At 43.9% G+C, this 18,935-nt stretch overlaps 1 protein-coding gene and 1 long non-coding RNA gene across 2 annotated transcripts; one reads left to right on the forward strand and one right to left on the reverse strand.

Moving 5' to 3' along the window:
• Positions 1-1,820: 1,820 nt before the first annotated feature.
• MYL12A (myosin light chain 12A) lies at positions 1,821-18,701 on the forward strand. The gene is made up of 4 exons (XM_019986616.2): positions 1,821-1,937; positions 12,348-12,543; positions 17,193-17,354; positions 18,197-18,701. The coding sequence occupies exons 2-4, from the start codon at positions 12,363-12,365 to the stop codon at positions 18,367-18,369; spliced, it is 516 nt and encodes a 171-aa protein (XP_019842175.1). The 5' UTR covers positions 1,821-1,937; positions 12,348-12,362; the 3' UTR covers positions 18,370-18,701.
• LOC139179442 (uncharacterized) lies at positions 3,062-12,348 on the reverse strand. The gene is made up of 3 exons (XR_011563821.1): positions 8,976-12,348; positions 7,754-7,844; positions 3,062-5,688 (listed from the first exon to the last, which is right to left on the reverse strand). It is a non-coding gene; the product is annotated as an uncharacterized lncRNA (long non-coding RNA).
• Positions 18,702-18,935: the final 234 nt, after the last annotated feature.

The raw sequence follows: 18,935 nt of genomic DNA on the forward strand, positions 1-18,935 counted from the left end.
TTTTTGAACCATTCTTTTTAATGACCACAGTAAACAATTATCTTTGATAAGAGTATGCCATAATTAACCGTTTCCCAAGGACTGGATACTTATTCTACTTTTAACAGTGCTAGCCAGAAATTTCTGTGATGATGGAAATGCTCTCTGTGCTGTCCAATAAGGACACTAGGTCCCATGTGACTATTGAGCACTTAAAATATGTCTCAAATAACTGAATTTTAAATTTACATTTAAATAGCCACATGTGGTTAGTGACCATTGTGTTGGAACACAGTTCTAGTAACAAATATGGAGATCACAGACCGTGCAGTCAGGGTATCAGCTATGATCTTATTTAAGATGGCCAGGGTGAGGACTTATTGGATGGTTAATAGTGCACACTAGAAGAGCTCTGTGACAAAGACCTCTGAAGCCAAAATGTTATGATGAGTGGGGAAAAATTTAATTATTGGGCCAAAGGGGAGACTGCAGCTGAGGGAAAGGGTAAATATTTTAGAACCAGATATGATTTCTCAGCAATTGGTTTCAGACTCGAGAGAAAATGCATTCAATTAAGGACCTGGGGGCAGTGCTACTCCAGGGAGAATGCTGGGTGATTACTAGGAATGCAGATTCTTGCCCTACCCTTGACCTGAATCTGCCGGAGGGGGTGGGGGGGCGGTGGTGGCGGTTGGGCTTTTTTAGGAAGCCCACGGGTTTTTCTTACTGGTGCTACTGTTTTAAGAACAACTGGTATAGAGTGCACAAGGTTCCTACGACCTAGGAATTTCTAATCAAAGATTCCTAGATTTCTCATCACTTTCCTAGAATATAAAAGACTGGATTGTTCTCCCTAGCATCCAGCACACGTTGAGGCAAGACAGTGTCCCATTATCCAGAACTAGTTTTATCCAACTAGAATATTCCAAGAGCTTCCCTGGTAGCTCAACTGTAAAGAATCCACCTGCAATGCAGAAGACTCCGGTTCGATTCCTGGGTCGGGAAGATCCCCTGGAGAAGGGAACCACTCCAGTATTCTCGCCTGGGAGATCCCATGGACAGAGGAGCCTGGCGGGCTACGGTCTATGGAGTCACAGAGTCGGATGCGGCTGAGTGACTTTCACTTTGATAATATTCCAAGGTTGAAGGAATATGAACGCTAGAACAAAACTGGAGTAATGCATTTTGGTGGTGTCCTTTGTTTTGACCAAGAGCATGGTATAATGCCTGTGCGCGCTTGTGTGTGTATGTAAGTTTGTACTGTAGTAAATCAAAGGAAAGCAAATGAATAGTTTTACCGTGGTTGAAAGGAGAAACTGTCCTGATCAGGGCGTACACCTGATAGATAACGTGAGGATTAAGACCGGAGAGGGCAGATAGAACTCTCTGGGCGTGCAGTTTGTAAAGAAAAGGCTTTCCTGCAGGCGGACACCGCCGGCCGCCGCCCTCTTAACCTTCCTCAGTGTGACGCGGGACGGAACCTGAAAAACTACTCGTTTTATCTGAAACTCTGGTGTAACCAGGCTGGGTGTACTTTTATCTGCCAAGCGACAACCCTGGGTGGGCGGCGCCCGGCGACCCCCAAACCGAGGGCTCGCGCCGGCTCGGGAATGCGGAAGGGCTGCGGGACCCGCCGCCGATGGCGGGGGAGGAGGGCGGGCCGCGGGGCCCCGGCCGCGCCGTGCCAGCTCCGGACCTCAGGCCCGCGAGACACAGCGGAAACCCAGGCCGCGGTGGTCGGCTCCAGCCCCGCGCCGGGGCGGACAAGGCGAAGTCGGCCGCGGCGGGAGCGAGAACCGTGGCGCGTCCCCCTTCCCGGAGTTGGGTCCGCCGCGCCTTCCGGCGCGACTTCCGGTCCGCCTCCCGAGGCAGGAAGTGCCGGTGCCGCAGCTGTCGCGCCCGTACCCTCGCAGGTCCTGTGCAGGCAGCCCGGCTCCTGGTGCTGGTGTCCGGCCGCGGTGAGTGGCGCTCGCCCCCGCGCGCGACACCCCTGGGGCCGCCCCAGTGCCCTGCGCCTCCGGCCACCCGACCCCAGCCCCCGTCCCTGGTGCCGGCGGGCGGGATGGGCGGGGGCTGTGGGACCTGTCGGTGGGATGGGGAGGGTCGGGGAGGTGGCCTTGGCCGCTGCCGGCCTGAGGCTGGACGTCGAGGGGTCGGGAGGCTCAGGCGTTTGGAAACGGGCTGGGGAGCCGCCCTGCTGGCGGAGGCGGCCGGTCCCCGGCGCTGCGTCACCCGACGGTTTCACACACCTGGTGCCTCGGCGCCCCCCAGGTCGCCGCGGCCTGGTCGGTGGGTGAGGGGGCTCTGTGCCATACACAGGGCAGGGTGCTCTGGGGACACAGGGGGCCCGCTAGTATCTGGTTCTTGCCGGGAGTGCCGGGTTGGCACCGGCTGAATGGAACGATTTCCGCAGGAGTTTTGGCTCTTTCGCAGTATCTCGCATCTTATAAAGATTTACTCCGTTCCTACCAATGAAGAAGAGAACAAATAGCAAAAATCAGGAAGGGTTTCCTGAAAAAAACGAATCGTGACCTCATTGGAGGCCTTGGACTTAGCCCTGGGAGGGAGAACTTACTATTTCTGGCTGGATCTGTGGTAGGCGGTAACAAGACCAAAAGCTCAGAAGGTGGGAATTGTGTCGTGTGAAAAGGAGAAGACGGGGAGACCAGCCTGAACGGAACAGAACTGTGATGGATAATAGCTAGAAGTGGGTAGATCCGTGGGAATCTTTTCACAGATGTCTTGCAAACTTGACGAGAAATAAAAATTATGTAAGAGGCATTAGGGAGTCATTTTGGATTCTTCACTAAGGGAGAGAGATGAAGAAAAGGGTGTTTAGAGGATTAGTTTGGCAGCCTTGGTTAAAGATGGATTTGCAACTCTCCTTCGGTGAGAAAAGAATCATAGCACTTCAGAATTCAGAAGAACTTTATAGGTTATCTTTAGTCTTATAATGGAGAAGAATGAAATTCAGTGAAGTGAGATAATTTGCCCAAAGTCACTTGAGGGGTTCACCTGGACCACCCATTTTCTCTGAGCATTAGATGGACTCTCTTGGAGCTTATGGTTAAGTACACAGCTTATTGTTTGTCCAGGCTCTGTTGAATGAAACAGCTTCTATGGTGACTGACTCGGTTTATGGTTTAATGAGACTGAGTTTGGGCAAGATAAACTGCAGCTTCTGAAAAACAAAAACAAAACTGCAGCTTCTGAAGGACAGGTCCCGGGTGAGGGCTGCTGGACTTAGGAGAGAGAAAAGGACCAGGAGCCCCTAAGAAAGCTGGTTGTCGGTCTCCCAAGGTTCAAAGACAATGTGTATCTTGGGATGGTTTTGGCATCTTCCTTTGTTCTGCACCTGAGCTGTGGTAGCTTTGCTTGTTACCTCCAGCCAGCTCTCCACATTTTCTTGGTAGAGAATTTCAGCTGCAGGGCATTAAGAGCTAGTGGTACAAGCGCTTGAGATCGACTTCCTGAGCATGATTTTGCATCTAAGTTCTACTTTTTTCTACCTGTGGCTCCAGACAAATTATGTATTCTACTTGCCCTAATTTCCTCATCTGAGAAATGGGGAAAATAACAGCACCTATGTCAAAGTGGTTTTGAGGATTACATAAGTTAATGCATATGAAATGCTTAGACCAGTGCCTAGCACATATTCAGCACTCTTATTAGCTTTGTTTGTGTCAGGTGTGGAACAAGGAGTGACTGGTACATTTTGTTGAGGATCTCTTGCTGAGAGTCCATTGGAGTTTATGGGTAGACCTTGGAGAAAGCCATAATTGGGGAGTCAGACCTAGGACCTACCTTACAGAGGACGTATGTGTATGTACTATTTTGAGGAGGCATATGTATTTGTTCGCTTGACTAGTGTTTACTGAGCACCAGCAATGTGTAAGACGCTATACTTAACCCTGCAATCTTTGGTAGATAGGCTAAATGCTATAAAAATGGACATGTAAATGACACGGCAGTGGAATACGACTGGGCAGTAAAAGTAAAGAAAAGAACCACTGATAAATGCAGTGAGATACATAACTCTCAAAAACATTGAGTGAAAGAAATTGGACACTTAAAGTATGCACTGTATAATTCCATCTGTAAGAAGTTCAAAGTCAGAACTATTTACGGTGATAGAAATCTGAGCAATTGTAGCCTGGGGAGAGAGTGATTGATTTCGAGAGAACTTTCTGGAGTCATGTTTGTTACTTGATGGTTGGTTACTTGGGGTGGTGGTTATATGGTGTACATCATTTTTAAGATCTGTACATTTCACTATATGTAAATTTTACTTTATTGTTTCACAATAAAAAGATGATAGGGGAGTAGAGACAATAGAAAGTTTACTACCAGTTGGGATGATCATAAAACCCATAATAAAGCAATGACAGCATTATAATGTATGTGATAAATGTTAAAATGTTTATAGCATAGGGAAAACTTCACCGCTGCTAAGAGAAAAGCTGTAAAATTGAGTTTGGCTCTAAAAGAAGTAACAGATATAATAATTTATGGAACTGATTATATATCTGCCTAAATAGGCAGCATAAAAACAATAATATGTCATTGAGTATGTCAGGTTAATTTTGAGGAGTATTTTAATTTGATTATATACTCAATTCTCTTGATTATTGCTGTTCACACTTGCTCACATACCCAGTCATTTGATCTTCCCAATTAGCATGAGCACTAGTCTTGACTACAGTAATGGCCATGGGAATTCACGAGATGTTCCTGCAGATACTGATAGACCTTGGCGAAGATGAGAATTGAATCAGGAATGACCTTAAGTTTTAACCCAAGAACCACTCTCTACTTGTTTTGCGTTCATCCACTCTCAGACCTCACTCTGTGCCTCTGCTCACAAATCAGCCTTGAGAGGAGACCTTCTAAACATCCTGTCCCCAGGCATCTCTGCTGTAGCATGGCTAAAACTTGAACTGTCTGTCATCCCTTTGCTCATGAAACCAGCTTCTCCTTCCTCCCCCAGTTACCTCATTTTTGAGTGGCACCATTATGTTATCAGTTTTTCAACCAGTCCTTGAGAAAAGCAGTCATTCAAGACACACTGAAGAAAACTCCAGTTAGAAAGCAAGAACTAGGAAATCAGCATAGTGATCAGCCTGAAGAAGAGGATAGAGGTTGGCAATGGGAAGGTTGAGAAAGGAGTGGCTGTTGCACTGAAGAGAAGAATCCTCTGAACTTGAGAGAAACCGAATGGAGGGAATTAAAGCTTGCTAACCAGGAATAGAAAGTTTCCCTATCCAGTGCAAACATGGCTGTGGCCCCTTCGTTTTAAAAATTCTTTGGCTATAATTCTGAAGTAAAGGCATTGCCCTATTAAATATTGTAGATGCCAAGGAAACACAATGGCTTGCTTAGTTTTCAATGAGTATATAAGATTATGCCCAAACTTAGCACCTTAAGAAAACACTACAGAGCTTCTGAGGGCCAGCAATTCCAGGGCAGCTTAGCAGGGTGATTCTGGCTGTCTTGAACTTGGGAGTCCAGATATCAGCTGGGTTTGCAGTTGTTTGACAGAGGATCCACCTCCAAATGTCTGACTCACCTGGATGGCAGGTTGCTGCTGGCAGTTGGCCGGCGGTCCCAGTTCCCTGCCACGTGGACCTCTCCGTGGGGTCGTGTAGTGCCCTCATGACCTTGTGCTGGCTTCCCCCACATTGAGCAATCTGAGCGAGAGCATGGCAGAACCTACAACATGTATTATGACAAAATCACACCCCTTCATTTTCACAATGTCCTGTTGCATATGAAGGGTGGCAGAATATGCCACCCCAAAATATGCCACTTTGGCCTAAAAATTCTTTTGAGCTGAAGGCAACTGAAAAGAGGCAGACACAAGAAAATCTCTTTGCCCTCCCTCAATTTGCCTGAAGGGCTTCCCAGGTGGCTCAGTGGTAAAGAATCCACCTGCCAGTGCAAGAGATGCAGGAGATGCAGGTTTGATCCCTAGGTCTGGAAGATCCCCTGGAGAAGAAAATCGCAGCCCACTCCAGTATTCTTGCCTGGAGAATCCCTGGTGGGCTACAGTCCTTGGGGTTGCAAAGGACCCGACCGAAGGACTGAGCACAGGCTTCAGGAAGTTTGCCGAAAGGCAGGACACAAATTTACAAAGGTCTTCTTTCGCTCTCTACCAGGAAGGACAAAGGTTGTTAAAGAGACAACTTTAGACTCTTAGAGGGCAAGGCTGGGCTGAAATCCCAAGGGAAGGCTTGCCCTTGTTTACAGTGTGCTTTTCACCTTCGTCCCTGGCCTCTCCCCTTCACACACGCCTTTCTTCTGGCTTTAGCTGAGATGATATTGAAGCCAGAGTTCTAAGCTACCTCTGAGAGTTGCATTTTCCCTGGGTATCCCAGGTAAACATGAGATATACACCTTAATAAACTTGTTTGGTTTTCTGTTGTTAGTCTGTTATTGCAAAGTGTCAGGCAGAATCTCAGAACCACAGCCAGTGCCTTCTAAGTGGTTAACTCAGTGATTCTCAACCTTCAGTCTACATTGGAATCACCTGGTTCATTTTAAAAATACCAATTCATAGGCTCCACCTACAGACCTTCAGTTTCCGTTGTACCAGACCAGGACCTAGACATCACTTTTTAAAACTTTCCAAGGTGATTCTGATGTGCAGCCAAGGTCGAAACCAGAGGCTAACTGCTGTGAGAGCTGTATCTACCTGCCATATGGTAGCATCACGTTGCTGCCTGAGATGCTGCTTAGGAAGCTGACAGAATGCGCCGTAAGCACCTCTCTCCCAGGTTCCCAATAAAGCCATAGAGGCTGGACGAAGTTCTCAAGCAATTGCTGCCTGTTAATGATCACGGTGCCCATGTTTTGATTTGCACAGCACTATTGCAGGTGATTTTGCAAATATTTAGACTATGATCTAAATATGTTGACACTATAACCACCTCTACCACCAGTATTCCTATATCCCTGCCCTTCTTTAACCTGTGAGTACTACATATAACCTTTAGTTCACTCTGTATCAGAAATTTACAAAAATAATACAATAAAAATTTTGAAGAGGAAGTGAGACTTTTGTTTTATTGCTGTTAAGGCTGATTCACTACCTTATATGCTGTGTTCTAAATGGTTATTTTTTGTAACTAAGAATGGAGTTTGGTGGGTTTTATTCGTTTGATATTTATAGGCCAAGTAGTAATTTGACAGTTGCAGGTAAAGATGTCAAGCCTTTACCTGTCATGTCAAACCAAGACAGGTACTGGGAGGAAATACTGCCATTTGATAAACCCAAACCAAGGCTGCAACACTGCACAGCTGCAGGGGGTGCCTTTCATATTTTATTCCCTTCCCATTCAGCTGTGCACTTCTAATCTGTGCAAATAAATTCCCCAGAAGAGTTGGAATTTGAAAACTCAGTTTCACTGGGAATTACATTTAGAGGAAAGTAGCTGTTCAGGAATGTTGGATTATACTGGTGAGTACTGAAAGTTTAAGAACTATTTTGTGATTAAAAAAAAATAACTGGAGGGACCTCCCTGGCAGTCCAGTGGTTATGGCTCCCTGCAGTGGAAGTGCAGGTTGAGTCCCTGGTAGGGTAACTAAGATCCACAACCTGGGCCCTGTGGCCAGAAATAAAAACTAGAAGAATTGCATGAAGAATATACAGGTAAAATCACCTTGAACAAATGGGGTTGAATTCTAGGTCTGCCACCAGGTGACGGTGGGCAAGTTGTTTGACATCTTTGCTATTCAGTTCCTTCATGTGTAAAGCGGGCATGGGAATTTAACTCACCTTTGTGTCTAGCACATGAGTCACTCTGCAAATGGGAGTAGCCATAAGTTGAGTAGACCTTTAATTCTCTCTGGTGCTAAGGCATTTGGGGCTAGAATAATAACAAAAACAAATACATGAGAAACTGCATAGTGCTTGGGCACATTCTAGGCATTTGGTGTTGCTGAAGGAAAAGTAGAAAGCAGAGAATGGCTAGAGAAAGGTCATTCTAGAGCAGGGGAAGGTGTGCATGCTTAAGAACTTGTACTGTGTCCTGTAGGCATGGGTGGAGGGCCGAAGAGTTCTCAAAAGGGAATGATGTGGTTATTTCATGTTTTACATGCCTCTGGCTGGAAGATAGAGTAGTTGACAGGCCACCAAGAGGCAAGGAGGTTGGTGTGTTGGCCATAGAATATTCTACACAGAGATGATGAGGGCCCAGAGTAAGGTCGGAGAAGGCAATGGCACCCCACTCCAGTACTCTTGCCTGGAAAATCCATGGACAGAGGAACCTGGTAGGCTGCAGTCCATGGGGTTGCTAAGAGTCGGACACAACTGAGTGACTTCACTTTCACTTTTCACTTTCATGCATTGCAGAAGGAAATGGCAACCCACTCCAGTGTTCTTGCCTGGAGAATCCCAGGGACGGGGAAGCTTGGTGGGCTGCCGTCTGTGGGGTCGCACAGAGTCGGACACGACTGAAGCGACTTAGAAGCAGCAGCAGCAGCAGAGTAGGGTGGTGGCAAGAAGATGAGCAAGTCTGATATCTGTTTAAGAGGCTGGGCCTGTTTCATTGGGGAGAGGGACAAGTCAGGGATGACTCACCGTTGTCTGGCTTGGCGAGAGAGTAAGTGATAGTGCCATCAACTGACAGGAAACAAAGCTGAGAAAGGTTAGGAGGGGAAGGTAATTCAGTTTCTAACATGTTGATTCTGAGAGTCTGTGGGACATCAAATGAGTGCCTCACACCAGCACAAATGGCTGTTTGAGTCCACAGCCCAAGGGAAGGGTCTGCCCTGGGAATGCAGACGTGGGAGTCACAGGTGTTGTCAGAACAGAGCCGATGAGATCATCCAGGGAACGCAGAGTTAATTTAATGAGCTGTGCACCGTGAGAATGCTGGGGAACGTGAATATTTAAGTGAGTGGAGGAGAGAAGAGCCTAATAAGAAACTGGAGGAAGACCAGGCATAGAAATAGAACTGAGAGGGGGCCTGAGAGACCAAGTCAGACCAGCATCTTACTTCAACCAGGCGTCCCAAGCTGATGTTCAGGAGTCTCCTTCCTAGGAGAGTGAGGTCTTCAAGGATGGGAACCTGGGGCTCCTGTTCCTTTTGGGACAGTTCACTTCTGCTGTTACAGTTCACCAAGGCCAAGGGTTGCTGATGCCTGAAGAGAGGAGGGATAAAATGGTGTCAAATACAGCAGAAGGGTCCAAGAAGACTTAAACGGGATTTGGCAAATGGAAAGTGCTTACAGTAGAGAAGAGAGAGCCAGATTGTGGTGAGTGGGAAGTGAGAAAGTGGAGAAAGCCAAGATATTTATCTCAGTAGTTGAGAAGAAAGAGGAGGGAAGTTTCTTTGGAGGCCAGAGTTTGTTTCAGATTGATTGTTTTGCTACAACTTTGCCTTACTTTTCAGCTGATGTTTTATTATCACTTGATATTTTATATGTGTACTTTTATGGATACCATATACAAATATAAATGTACACTAGTTTTAAATGAAGTGAAAGTCGCTCGGTCATGTCCGACTCTTTGCAATCCCATGGACTGTACAGTCCATGAAATTCTCCCGGCCAGAATACTGGAGTGAGTAGCCTCTCCCTTCTCCAGGGCATCTTCCCAACCCAGGGATCAAATCCAGGTCTTCTGCATTGCTGGCAGATTCTTTACCAGCTGAACCACAAAGGAAGCCCAAGACTACTGGAGTGGGCAGCCTATCCCTTCTCCAGTAGATCTTCCTGACCCAGGAATCTAACCAGGGTCTCCTGCATCGAAGGTGGATTCTTTACCAACTGAGCTCTTAGAGAAGCCCAGTTTTAAAAGAAGTACAGAGAAAAAATCAACTTTTTTCTTTTTAAAGAAATCATGGTATTACTACATTGAGCCATATCTGCTCTGTAACAGGTTTTGACTGGGGGCTCAGACTTGCTCACTGTATAATGGCTTTTCTAGCCTTACTGGGTTACCTGTCTCTTCTCAGCATCAGCTTCTTTGACAACTCCAACTAAGCTTCAAAGATGTTTAAATATAATGTACTTTTGGGTTAGCTGTAAGGTTAGCATGAAACAATTGATCTTTTTTTTTTACATAAAGATTTTTCTCTGGGAGATTTTTCTAAATGACTCTATTACAAATGCAATTTGTTGAAACTGAAGGAGAGCACTAATTCTTGCCTTCAGATCTACTGTCTTTTATATCTTTTGAATCTTGAAGAAATAGAGTCATAGAATTTTTAGCATGAGAAAGAATTTTAATCCCACAGTTTTGGAATGTAAGGAAGAATTAAAGCAGAGTCAAGTGCCTTGCTAGTGCATCACATTCTGTGTCCGACTTGACCTTCAATATAACTGAGGTCACATACAAGCCAAATTACAGGAAGGGGAAGAAATTAACATTTATTCAGGCCAAGTGTGCAGGGAGGGGAAGGAGTTGGAATGTCAAGAGTAAGGACTCTAAGGCTGATGTGCTTCAAAACTGCAAATGGACTAAAACAATACGGATTTGAAGTCCAAGTCTGGAAGGCCTAGAGACCCAGGTCCAGAGTTCCTCTGCTCAGCCACTGCCCCCACCAGTCATCTGCCTTTGCGCTCTGTGGCTTCAGAGTTAGAACAGTCCCCAAGGCCCCCGTCATTTCTGACACCAAATTGCAGTTTTGGTTCCCTGAGATGACCAGTGCTCAGGTTCAGTAATTCGCTAGGACTCACTGAGAACTGTGACACCTGTAGTTCTGGTTTATTACAGCAAAAGGACTCAGACTAAAATCAATCAAGGGAAGAGATATGCAGAGCCCAGGAGAATTCCAAACGCTCAGCTTGCAGTGGTCTTCTCCACGGGCAGTGTTGCTTCCTGGTAAGATGTGACAGTGTGCACAGACTATTGCCTGCCAGAGTAGTGTCTCCCCTTGCTTGCTAGCTGTAGCTTTTGCTGGGAACCTGTCCCCTAGCTACTGTCCACTGCTCCTAGGCCGATCTCAGTTTCCAAAGTTTGTCTAGAGGCCAGGCTGATAACACCTGACCCCAAGACCCAGGTAAACGAGGCAGGACATCCTAAGGACTTAGAGATTACCTCCCAGGAGCTGAGGACCAAGGCCAGACCTCTTTTGGGACAAAATTAAATTCTTTACTATACAAGGGCCATTAATTTTTTTTTTTTAACCTAATGAGGGAGTACCTCTCTCTTAGGGCCATTGTGAACATTGAATAAAACATTGGATCAAAAATTTTTTCTGTGGCCTTCTCTGGTGGTCCAGTGGCTAAGACTCCATGCAAACAAATATTTAAAAAACAATTTTTTTTCTGGTGTCCGTGGTAGCTAGTAATGGTAAAGCTGAGATTCGAACTCAGCACTTTTCTAATTCCAAAGCCAGTAGTCTATTTGTGTTGTGTTTATATCAATCGAAACTGCAAATAAAAATGGAATAAGGAAATTCCCTGGCAGTCCAGTGGTTAGGACTCTCACTGCCAGGGACCCAAGTTTGATCCCTATTTGGGGAACTAAGATCCTGCAAGCTACATGGTGTAGCCAAAAAATAAAAGGGAATGAGAAGTGTGTATTCTATTTGACATATAAATTATTGGTAGTAGAGTATTAGAGGCTACCACTAAAACTATATTACAGAGAATTGAGGAGTGTTTGGGAAGATGAGAAAATGGAGAGATTTGAGAATTAGACTACTATTCTAAAAGTTTTGTCTGGAGAAATAGAAAATGAAGATGTAGCTAGAAGGGATACAAGATTAAAGATATGTTTTGATTTTTTTTTAAATGAGAGCCTTTTGAGCATGTACTTACAGTGACTGTACTGGTCTCTTTGCATATATCTCATTTAATTCTCACTTCTGTTAGAGCAGTTATTGTGTTTTGCTCTAAAACAGAATTTAGTGAGCTTTTCTAAATTTTCAAGCTGCATTTTGGAAAAAACCAAGGCTCAGAGAGGTATGTAATGTTGGTGGTAAAGTGGAGTTAAAAGGTACACCTGCTGCATAGGATTGTTGTGAGGGTTAAATGGGACAGTCTCTGTGAACTGAGATGTCCACTTTGGAGTCTTAAGGGGAGCCAGCCCCCTGTCTTCAGAGCAGTGCTTGGCACACAGTAGCACTCGGTAAGTGTGAGCTATTGCTGCATGCTTCAAATCTCATTCATGTTTAATAAAAATGAGTTTCATGAAACTTGGGAGAAAGCTACATCAGTACTTTCCTATTTCTTCAAAACTTCCTTTTTCGTAGATGTTTTTTGTGACATTGGAAACACAGTTTACGTGTATAACATAACCCAGATAATCATTCTACGTTGAGATGTTTTTACTCACTAACTTTAGGTGTCATGAGTCCTTTTCTTTACTTTGTGCTTTATGCCTTCAGTTTTGCTTTATGTTCTTTTCTTTTCAATTCTAGAATTAAACCGCCACCATGTCGAGCAAAAAGGCAAAGACCAAGACCAAGAAGCGCCCCCAGCGTGCGACCTCCAACGTGTTCGCCATGTTTGACCAGTCCCAGATTCAGGAGTTCAAGGAGGCCTTCAACATGATCGACCAGAACAGGGATGGGTTCATCGACAAGGAAGACTTGCATGACATGCTTGCTTCTCTAGGTAGACTCTTATGTTCTTAATATGCCTGCCTCCTCCAACATAAACATTAATCAGCATTTTATGAATTAATGTTTGTGTGATGTGCAATTATCCATCTCAGAGGCCTGTTGAGAGATGTTGGGTGGGAGATGCCCTACTGAAGTAGGGCCAGTCACAAGAGGATATGCCTGCAGGGGTGTGGGCCTGGCAGCCTCTCTGGCTGGGCACGTTCCATTCCTGTGGCTAAATATGATAAGTCCACTAGGTGAAAAACCAGGGAATGGCTAGGTGACAGAAAACCAGAATCTTAAACAAAAGTGGCTAATAATATAGTATATGCTATGCTATGCTATTCTAAGTCACTTCAGTCATGTCCGACTCTGTGTGACCCCATAGACGGTAGCCCACCATGCTCCCTCGTCCCTGGGATTCTCCAGGCAAGAACACTGGAGTGGGTTGCCATTTCCTTCTCCAATGCATGAAGTGAAAAGTGAAAGTGAAGTCGCTTAGTCGTGCCCGACTCTTAGCAACCCCATGGACTGCAGCCTACCAGGCTCCTCCGTCCATGGGATTTTCCAGGCAAGAGTACTGGAGTGGGGTGCCATTGCCTTCTCCAATAATAATATAGTGTACTAAGTAGTAAAGGTTGAGAGCAGGTTGTAAGAAGAGAGGTGACATTAATAAGTGATCATGATCATCTCAAGGAGGAAGGCCAGGTCTCCTAAAAAAAGCAGGGGGAGGGACACAAGGAAGGGGACTTTCACACTTTATAACTTTTTTATAATTACAGAAATGAAAATGTAAAGGTAGGGGATTTATGGATTTTTATACATTATTTGGGCTTTCCCAGTGGCCCAATCCACTCGCCAATGCAGGAGACTCAAGAGACACGTGTTCGATCCCTGGTTTAGGAAGATCCCCTGGAATAGGAAATGGCAACCCACTCCAATATTCTTGCCTGGAAAATTCCATGGGCAGAGAAGTCTGGCAGGCTACAGTCCATGTGGTCACAAAGAGTCGGACACAACTGAGCCTACACACACTCACACACATTATTTAACTACAGTTGATTTATAATATTGTGTTAATTTCAGGAATACAGTTTCAGAGTCTTTTCCATCATAGATTATTAGAAGATGCTGAATAACATTCCCGTGCTGAACAGTAAATCTTGTTGCTTATCTATGTTATATATAGTGATGTGTATCTATTAATCCCAAATCCCTGATGTATCCCCTCCCCCACTTCCCCTTTGGTTACCATAAGTTATTTGCCATGTTTGTGAATCTCTTTCTGTTTTGTTGAAGTTCACCTGTATCATTTTTTTTTTAAGATTTCATATGTAAGTGATTTTTTATATTTGTCTTTCTCTGCGCCTTACTTGCTTCCCTTAGTATGAGATCTCTAGGTCCATCTATGGTGCTACAAATGGCAATATTTCATTTAAAGATACAAGATCTAAAGCAAACAGAAACTACCCTCTGTCATTTTGGTTACATGGGTGTTAATTTATTATTCTTTATGTGATTTTGTTGTTTTGATCTTAAGGAAGGAAGGGAAAGTCCTTGTCCTGCCTGAGTCAGCACTATCTCATGGTTAGTAGAAAGGAGTGTCAAGCCTGGGGGCAGGGGACACAAGTTAAGCATGGCCCACAGTTAGGGTCTGTACTTGAGTGTTTCTGTGTTAGACTGAGAGCCAGAAACGGCTATTCCAGGGCCAGAGACAAAGGGAGAAAAGGTGTTACTTTTTTTCCTTTTAATAACCACATAATTTCATTCCCCTATTTTACTTTTACTTTTATTCACCTAACATTGTTTTGAAAATATTTTAAAATTTGTTTTTAATTGGAATATAATTGCTTTCAGTGTTGTGTTGGTTTCTGCCTTACACAATGTGAATCAGCCTTAAGTATACATATCGCCCCTCCCTTGAAAACTTTTAAGCTAATATAAAGTTGAAGGAACAGTATAATGAACATGCTTCCATCCTTTACCCAGATTCAGTGGTTGTTAACATTTTGCAACATTCCTCTTAGTCAGAGTGAGAGTGTTACGGAAAGGAGTATGTGTGGGGTCCGTGTGGGGTCCGGCTCCTCTACGCCCAGAAGCCAATAAACAGGCCAGGTTGGTGGGAAGGAAAGTTTGCTTTATCTCAGACGCTGGCAGCTGGGAAGGGAGGCCAAACATCTGTCCAAAGGCAGACTCCCCACCCCTCCACTGGCAACCAGTGGGGCAAGAGCTGTTGTAGACAGAAGGAGAGGGCTGCATGTAGAAACAGCACAGTCAACCCTGACAGTCATCTTCAAAGTGGTCATTGATGGTCTGACCAGAGTCATCTTGGTTGTTTTAAGTACAGTTACTCTTCAGTTCCAGGATTCGTTGAGACCAGTTCTCAGAATCGTGGCAACTTATGTTGTGGGTGGTGTCCGGTCATCGTGTGGTTAACTTCTTCACCCTGGTGTTTTGGTATCTATAAGACGGCTCCCACAGTGTGACTCAGAATATTATCTATAGCCCCTGAGAAAGAACTAAAGGTTCTTGACTGTGCTTGATGACTACATTATTATTATTTGGTCTCCTTTGACTGTTTTCCTTTGCTTCTGCATTTCTCGTTTCTCCGATTAAACATATTCTCTGACTAAACTTATTCCACAGACAAAAGGCAGGCAGAGGACACGGTGGAGGGCAAGTTCTGTTTCAAGAGTGAAGACAGGATCCGACTTGCTGACTTGCAGGCGGGGTGGGTCCCAGTGTTTTCCGCACGCCGAATCACTAAGTGTACTTCAGGTCACTACCGAAGAAGCCCACCAGGGAAAATTACGGGTCTTAGTTGCATTACAGAGGTTGAACATCAGCCTGTTCCCTCCTGGTAGATGTTAGTTAGCTTTTGTTGGGTGAAAGAGTTGTGGTACAATAAGAGGCGGACTTCGAGGACTTCGATTTGGGAACCCCATACCTTTTAAATCAAAGTATATTAGACTCCTTGAGTGGGTCCATAGGTGCCTAGCCTAAGCCAGTTCATTTTACATCCTTGTGTCTTCTTTGTATCCAAGTACTCTTCACACCTTTGGGTTATACTTTTTATCCCCCAAAAATGCTGCAAGAGAATTGGGTTAGGCCTGAAGATAGAAAAGAAAGGTTTTTTTTTTTTTCTTTTTTAACCACTTTCACTTATTTAAAGAATCTTGAGATTAATTTGGGGCTGATTTTGTATTGGTATGTTGAATAGGTGTACTGAATGAAGATTGTAATGCAATAAGATGGATGCCAACCTGGCGCTTAAATTCCATTCGGATTCCCAGGAGTAAAACTTACATATGAACCATCATTCTAGCATGGACTATCATTAGAGCTTAGTTGGGTGTAATAGAGACATACTGACATATATGTTCTTTTCATGGAGAATCGTACAAACTTAATGCTGGAAGGGAAACCTTCTGGAATTTAACTAGTCAAGTCATTTTACAGATAGAAAGTAAATCCTGGACAGGTGCCACCCTCCTCCCAGGCACGCAGCCAGGGGCAGAACTGGGGTTCAAACCCACTGCTCCAGACGCTTCCTTCAGGGCTGCTTTTCCCACGCCATGTGGACTTCACAAGCGCTGGGACTGGGGAGGCTCTTTGTTACTCCCACCAATGAGGCCATTCTAGGGGAATTTCTCCCAACTGCCAGCAGAAGGTCAGGGGAGTTCCCTCCCACTGTACCGGAACAGGGAGACGTGTTCACGGTTGGAACTGAGGTTAAGATTTCCCATCATGAACAATGCTAAACAAGACTGCATTTCAACACCAGTAATGGCATCTGGGCATGTGTCTGACAACCAAAAAGAATGTAATGTAACAGTGTTTAAAATGAGCTCCCAGTTCTAAACCAATCTAATGGTTTTAGCTTAAATTACTAACTTATAAATAAATTGTTTGAAGCATACCAATTATGGCTGCATGTACCACAGTTAGAAACATTAATAGATTTTTTAAAGTAACCAGTATTGAAATGTCCTGATGGGTCTTTAATGTCATCAACATTCCGAATGTGCTAATGTGGCATTGCCTGTTTCATAGTTTCACGTGTTTGTTTTGTTTTGTTTTGCATGAAGAATAGTGAAGGAGAAGGAAATGGCAACCCACTCCAGTATTCTTGCCTGGAGAATCCCATGAACAGAGGAGCCTGGCGGGCTGCAGTCCATGGGGTCACAAGAGTTTAGCAACTAAACCACAGTGAGGAAAAGTTGCAGAAAGTATCAGTGAATGGACAATCTAAGCCCAGAATGCATTTTTATAATGGTGTATCTAAGATTTTTTATGTTATGGGCTACCCTCATGGCTCAGTGATAAAGAACTACCCTCCCAGTGCAGGAGACGCAGGTTCGATCTCTGGGTCGGGAAGATCCCCTGGAGAAGGAAATGGCAATCCATTCCAGTATTCTTGCCTGGAGAATCCCACAGACAGAGAACCTGGCAGTCTGCAGTCCATAGGGTTGAAAAAGAGCTGGACATGACTTAGTGACTAAACAACAAACAGCAACAGCAATGTAAGTTAACTGAAAGATTAGTTTTATGTAATGGTGGTGTAACTTTAAAAAAATACATTGTGGAACGTAACAATAACAGAATAGTTATTTATTGAAATGAGTTCTTTGTCCTTAAATGGGAAAATGTGAAATTTTACAGGGAAGAATCCAACCGATGCGTACCTGGAAGCCATGATGAACGAGGCTCCAGGGCCCATCAACTTTACCATGTTCCTCACCATGTTTGGGGAGAAGCTGAACGGCACAGACCCAGAAGACGTCATCAGAAATGCTTTTGCCTGCTTTGATGAAGAAGCAACTGGTGAGCACTCTTTGTTATGCCCTGGCCTCATTCCAGACTGTGTAAAACGGTTTTTAAGAAATGAGAAAGATTAGTAAAATAATTTTTTTTAATGAATAAAGGGAAACCATCATTTACAATAGGACAGTTGACCGAGAAGGGCCAAAACACAGGGATGTAGGTCATATAGCTACACAGAGTGTGGTGTTAACCTTTGAATTCGGTTCTGAGCATCCATGAAAGCCAGAAGAACTGGCCGGTAAATAGTATTTCTTAGACACTGAAAACTACGTCTTCAGACTTTAAATCTCACCAAATAGTATGGTTCACTAACTTGAACGATAAAACCTTAGGTTTTTTCCCCCTTATTATTTAAAACTGAAAAAAACCTGATCCATTTTCTTACTCCTTTCATTTTCCCCTTTGCTTCTGCATTAACCCTCTGCTCAGCCACTCACATCTCCTCCTCAGATACACCTTGCATCCTCCTTCCTGCCTCCCCATCTCAACCTTTTAAAACTGCACCATCCTTCATTTGGTCTTAGAAACACACTGCCCTTCTATTCTATATCTGTTTTATATATATATGGAATACAAGGGTTTTTTTCCTCCTCTGGAAAATACTTGCTTCAAATTAATTTTGTAAGCATATGATCTACTAACTGAGCTTTTAAAATGATTTAATGTTAATAAAGAACTCTAAAGACAATAGGAAAACATAATGATATGGTTATATATTGCTTTATTTTTGTTCATGTAAATGTGTATGTTATGAAATACCTTGTAAGATTGACCAGATTGAGAACCAGATCATTAGAATGCTGGGCAGTGTTCACAACTCCCTTTTCTCTGCTGCCTTCCAGGCACCATTCAGGAGGATTACCTGAGAGAACTGCTGACCACAATGGGAGACCGGTTTACAGACGAGGAAGTGGACGAGCTGTACAGAGAAGCACCTATTGACAAAAAGGGGAATTTCAATTACATCGAGTTCACTCGAATCCTTAAGCATGGAGCGAAAGACAAAGATGACTGAAGGAACTTGAGCTAAAACTTTCCAGTTACTTTGTCTTACTCTATACTGTTTCCTAGACATTTCCCCCCACCCCACATAGGCCTGTTGCATGCAACTTTGATTCACAGCTTTGCCTTTTTTTTTTTTTTTTTGGTGTATTTATTCTAGACCTTCCTGCCACTTAGCACTTGTATAATCAGACTGCAAATGGGGATGAAGTTGTAAATTGTATTGAAAAAAGAGATTGCAAATAAAAATCAACAAATGTGAAAGCCCAGGAAAATATATCCGGTATTTCTGGTTTTGCTGGATTTTTACATTTTTATATAATAAAAATGCTATTTTGAAATAAAGATCATGCCGACTCAAATGGAATATAATGGAAAGTTGAATACCTAGTAGTTGGGGGTAGTCCTTTCTTTAGATTTTCAACTCATATAATTCAGATTTCACAGGAAACCTGCTTTTTCACATACTTCAGACAGTATTTTTACTGAATGATAATACAGAATGGAACTAAGAATACATTGACCGTTTTCTTAATCCAGGTCTAGGAATATGAGGTAAAATCTGATGAATAGTTACAT

The sequence above is a fragment of the Bos indicus genome, chromosome 24, assembly GCF_029378745.1.
Source record: "Bos indicus isolate NIAB-ARS_2022 breed Sahiwal x Tharparkar chromosome 24, NIAB-ARS_B.indTharparkar_mat_pri_1.0, whole genome shotgun sequence".
Taxonomy (NCBI): Eukaryota; Metazoa; Chordata; class Mammalia; order Artiodactyla; family Bovidae; genus Bos; species Bos indicus.

Excerpts from the sequence above, each read along its gene's own strand:
- MYL12A (XM_019986616.2), top strand. The coding sequence starts at position 12,363 with ATGTCGAGCAAAAAGGCAAAGACCAAGACCAAGAAGCGCCCCCAGCGT. Across the intron at positions 12,544-17,192 it reads TGACATGCTTGCTTCTCTAG|GGAAGAATCCAACCGATGCG; the intron begins GTAGACTCTTAT and ends GAAATTTTACAG. Across the intron at positions 17,355-18,196 it reads CTTTGATGAAGAAGCAACTG|GCACCATTCAGGAGGATTAC; the intron begins GTGAGCACTCTT and ends GCTGCCTTCCAG.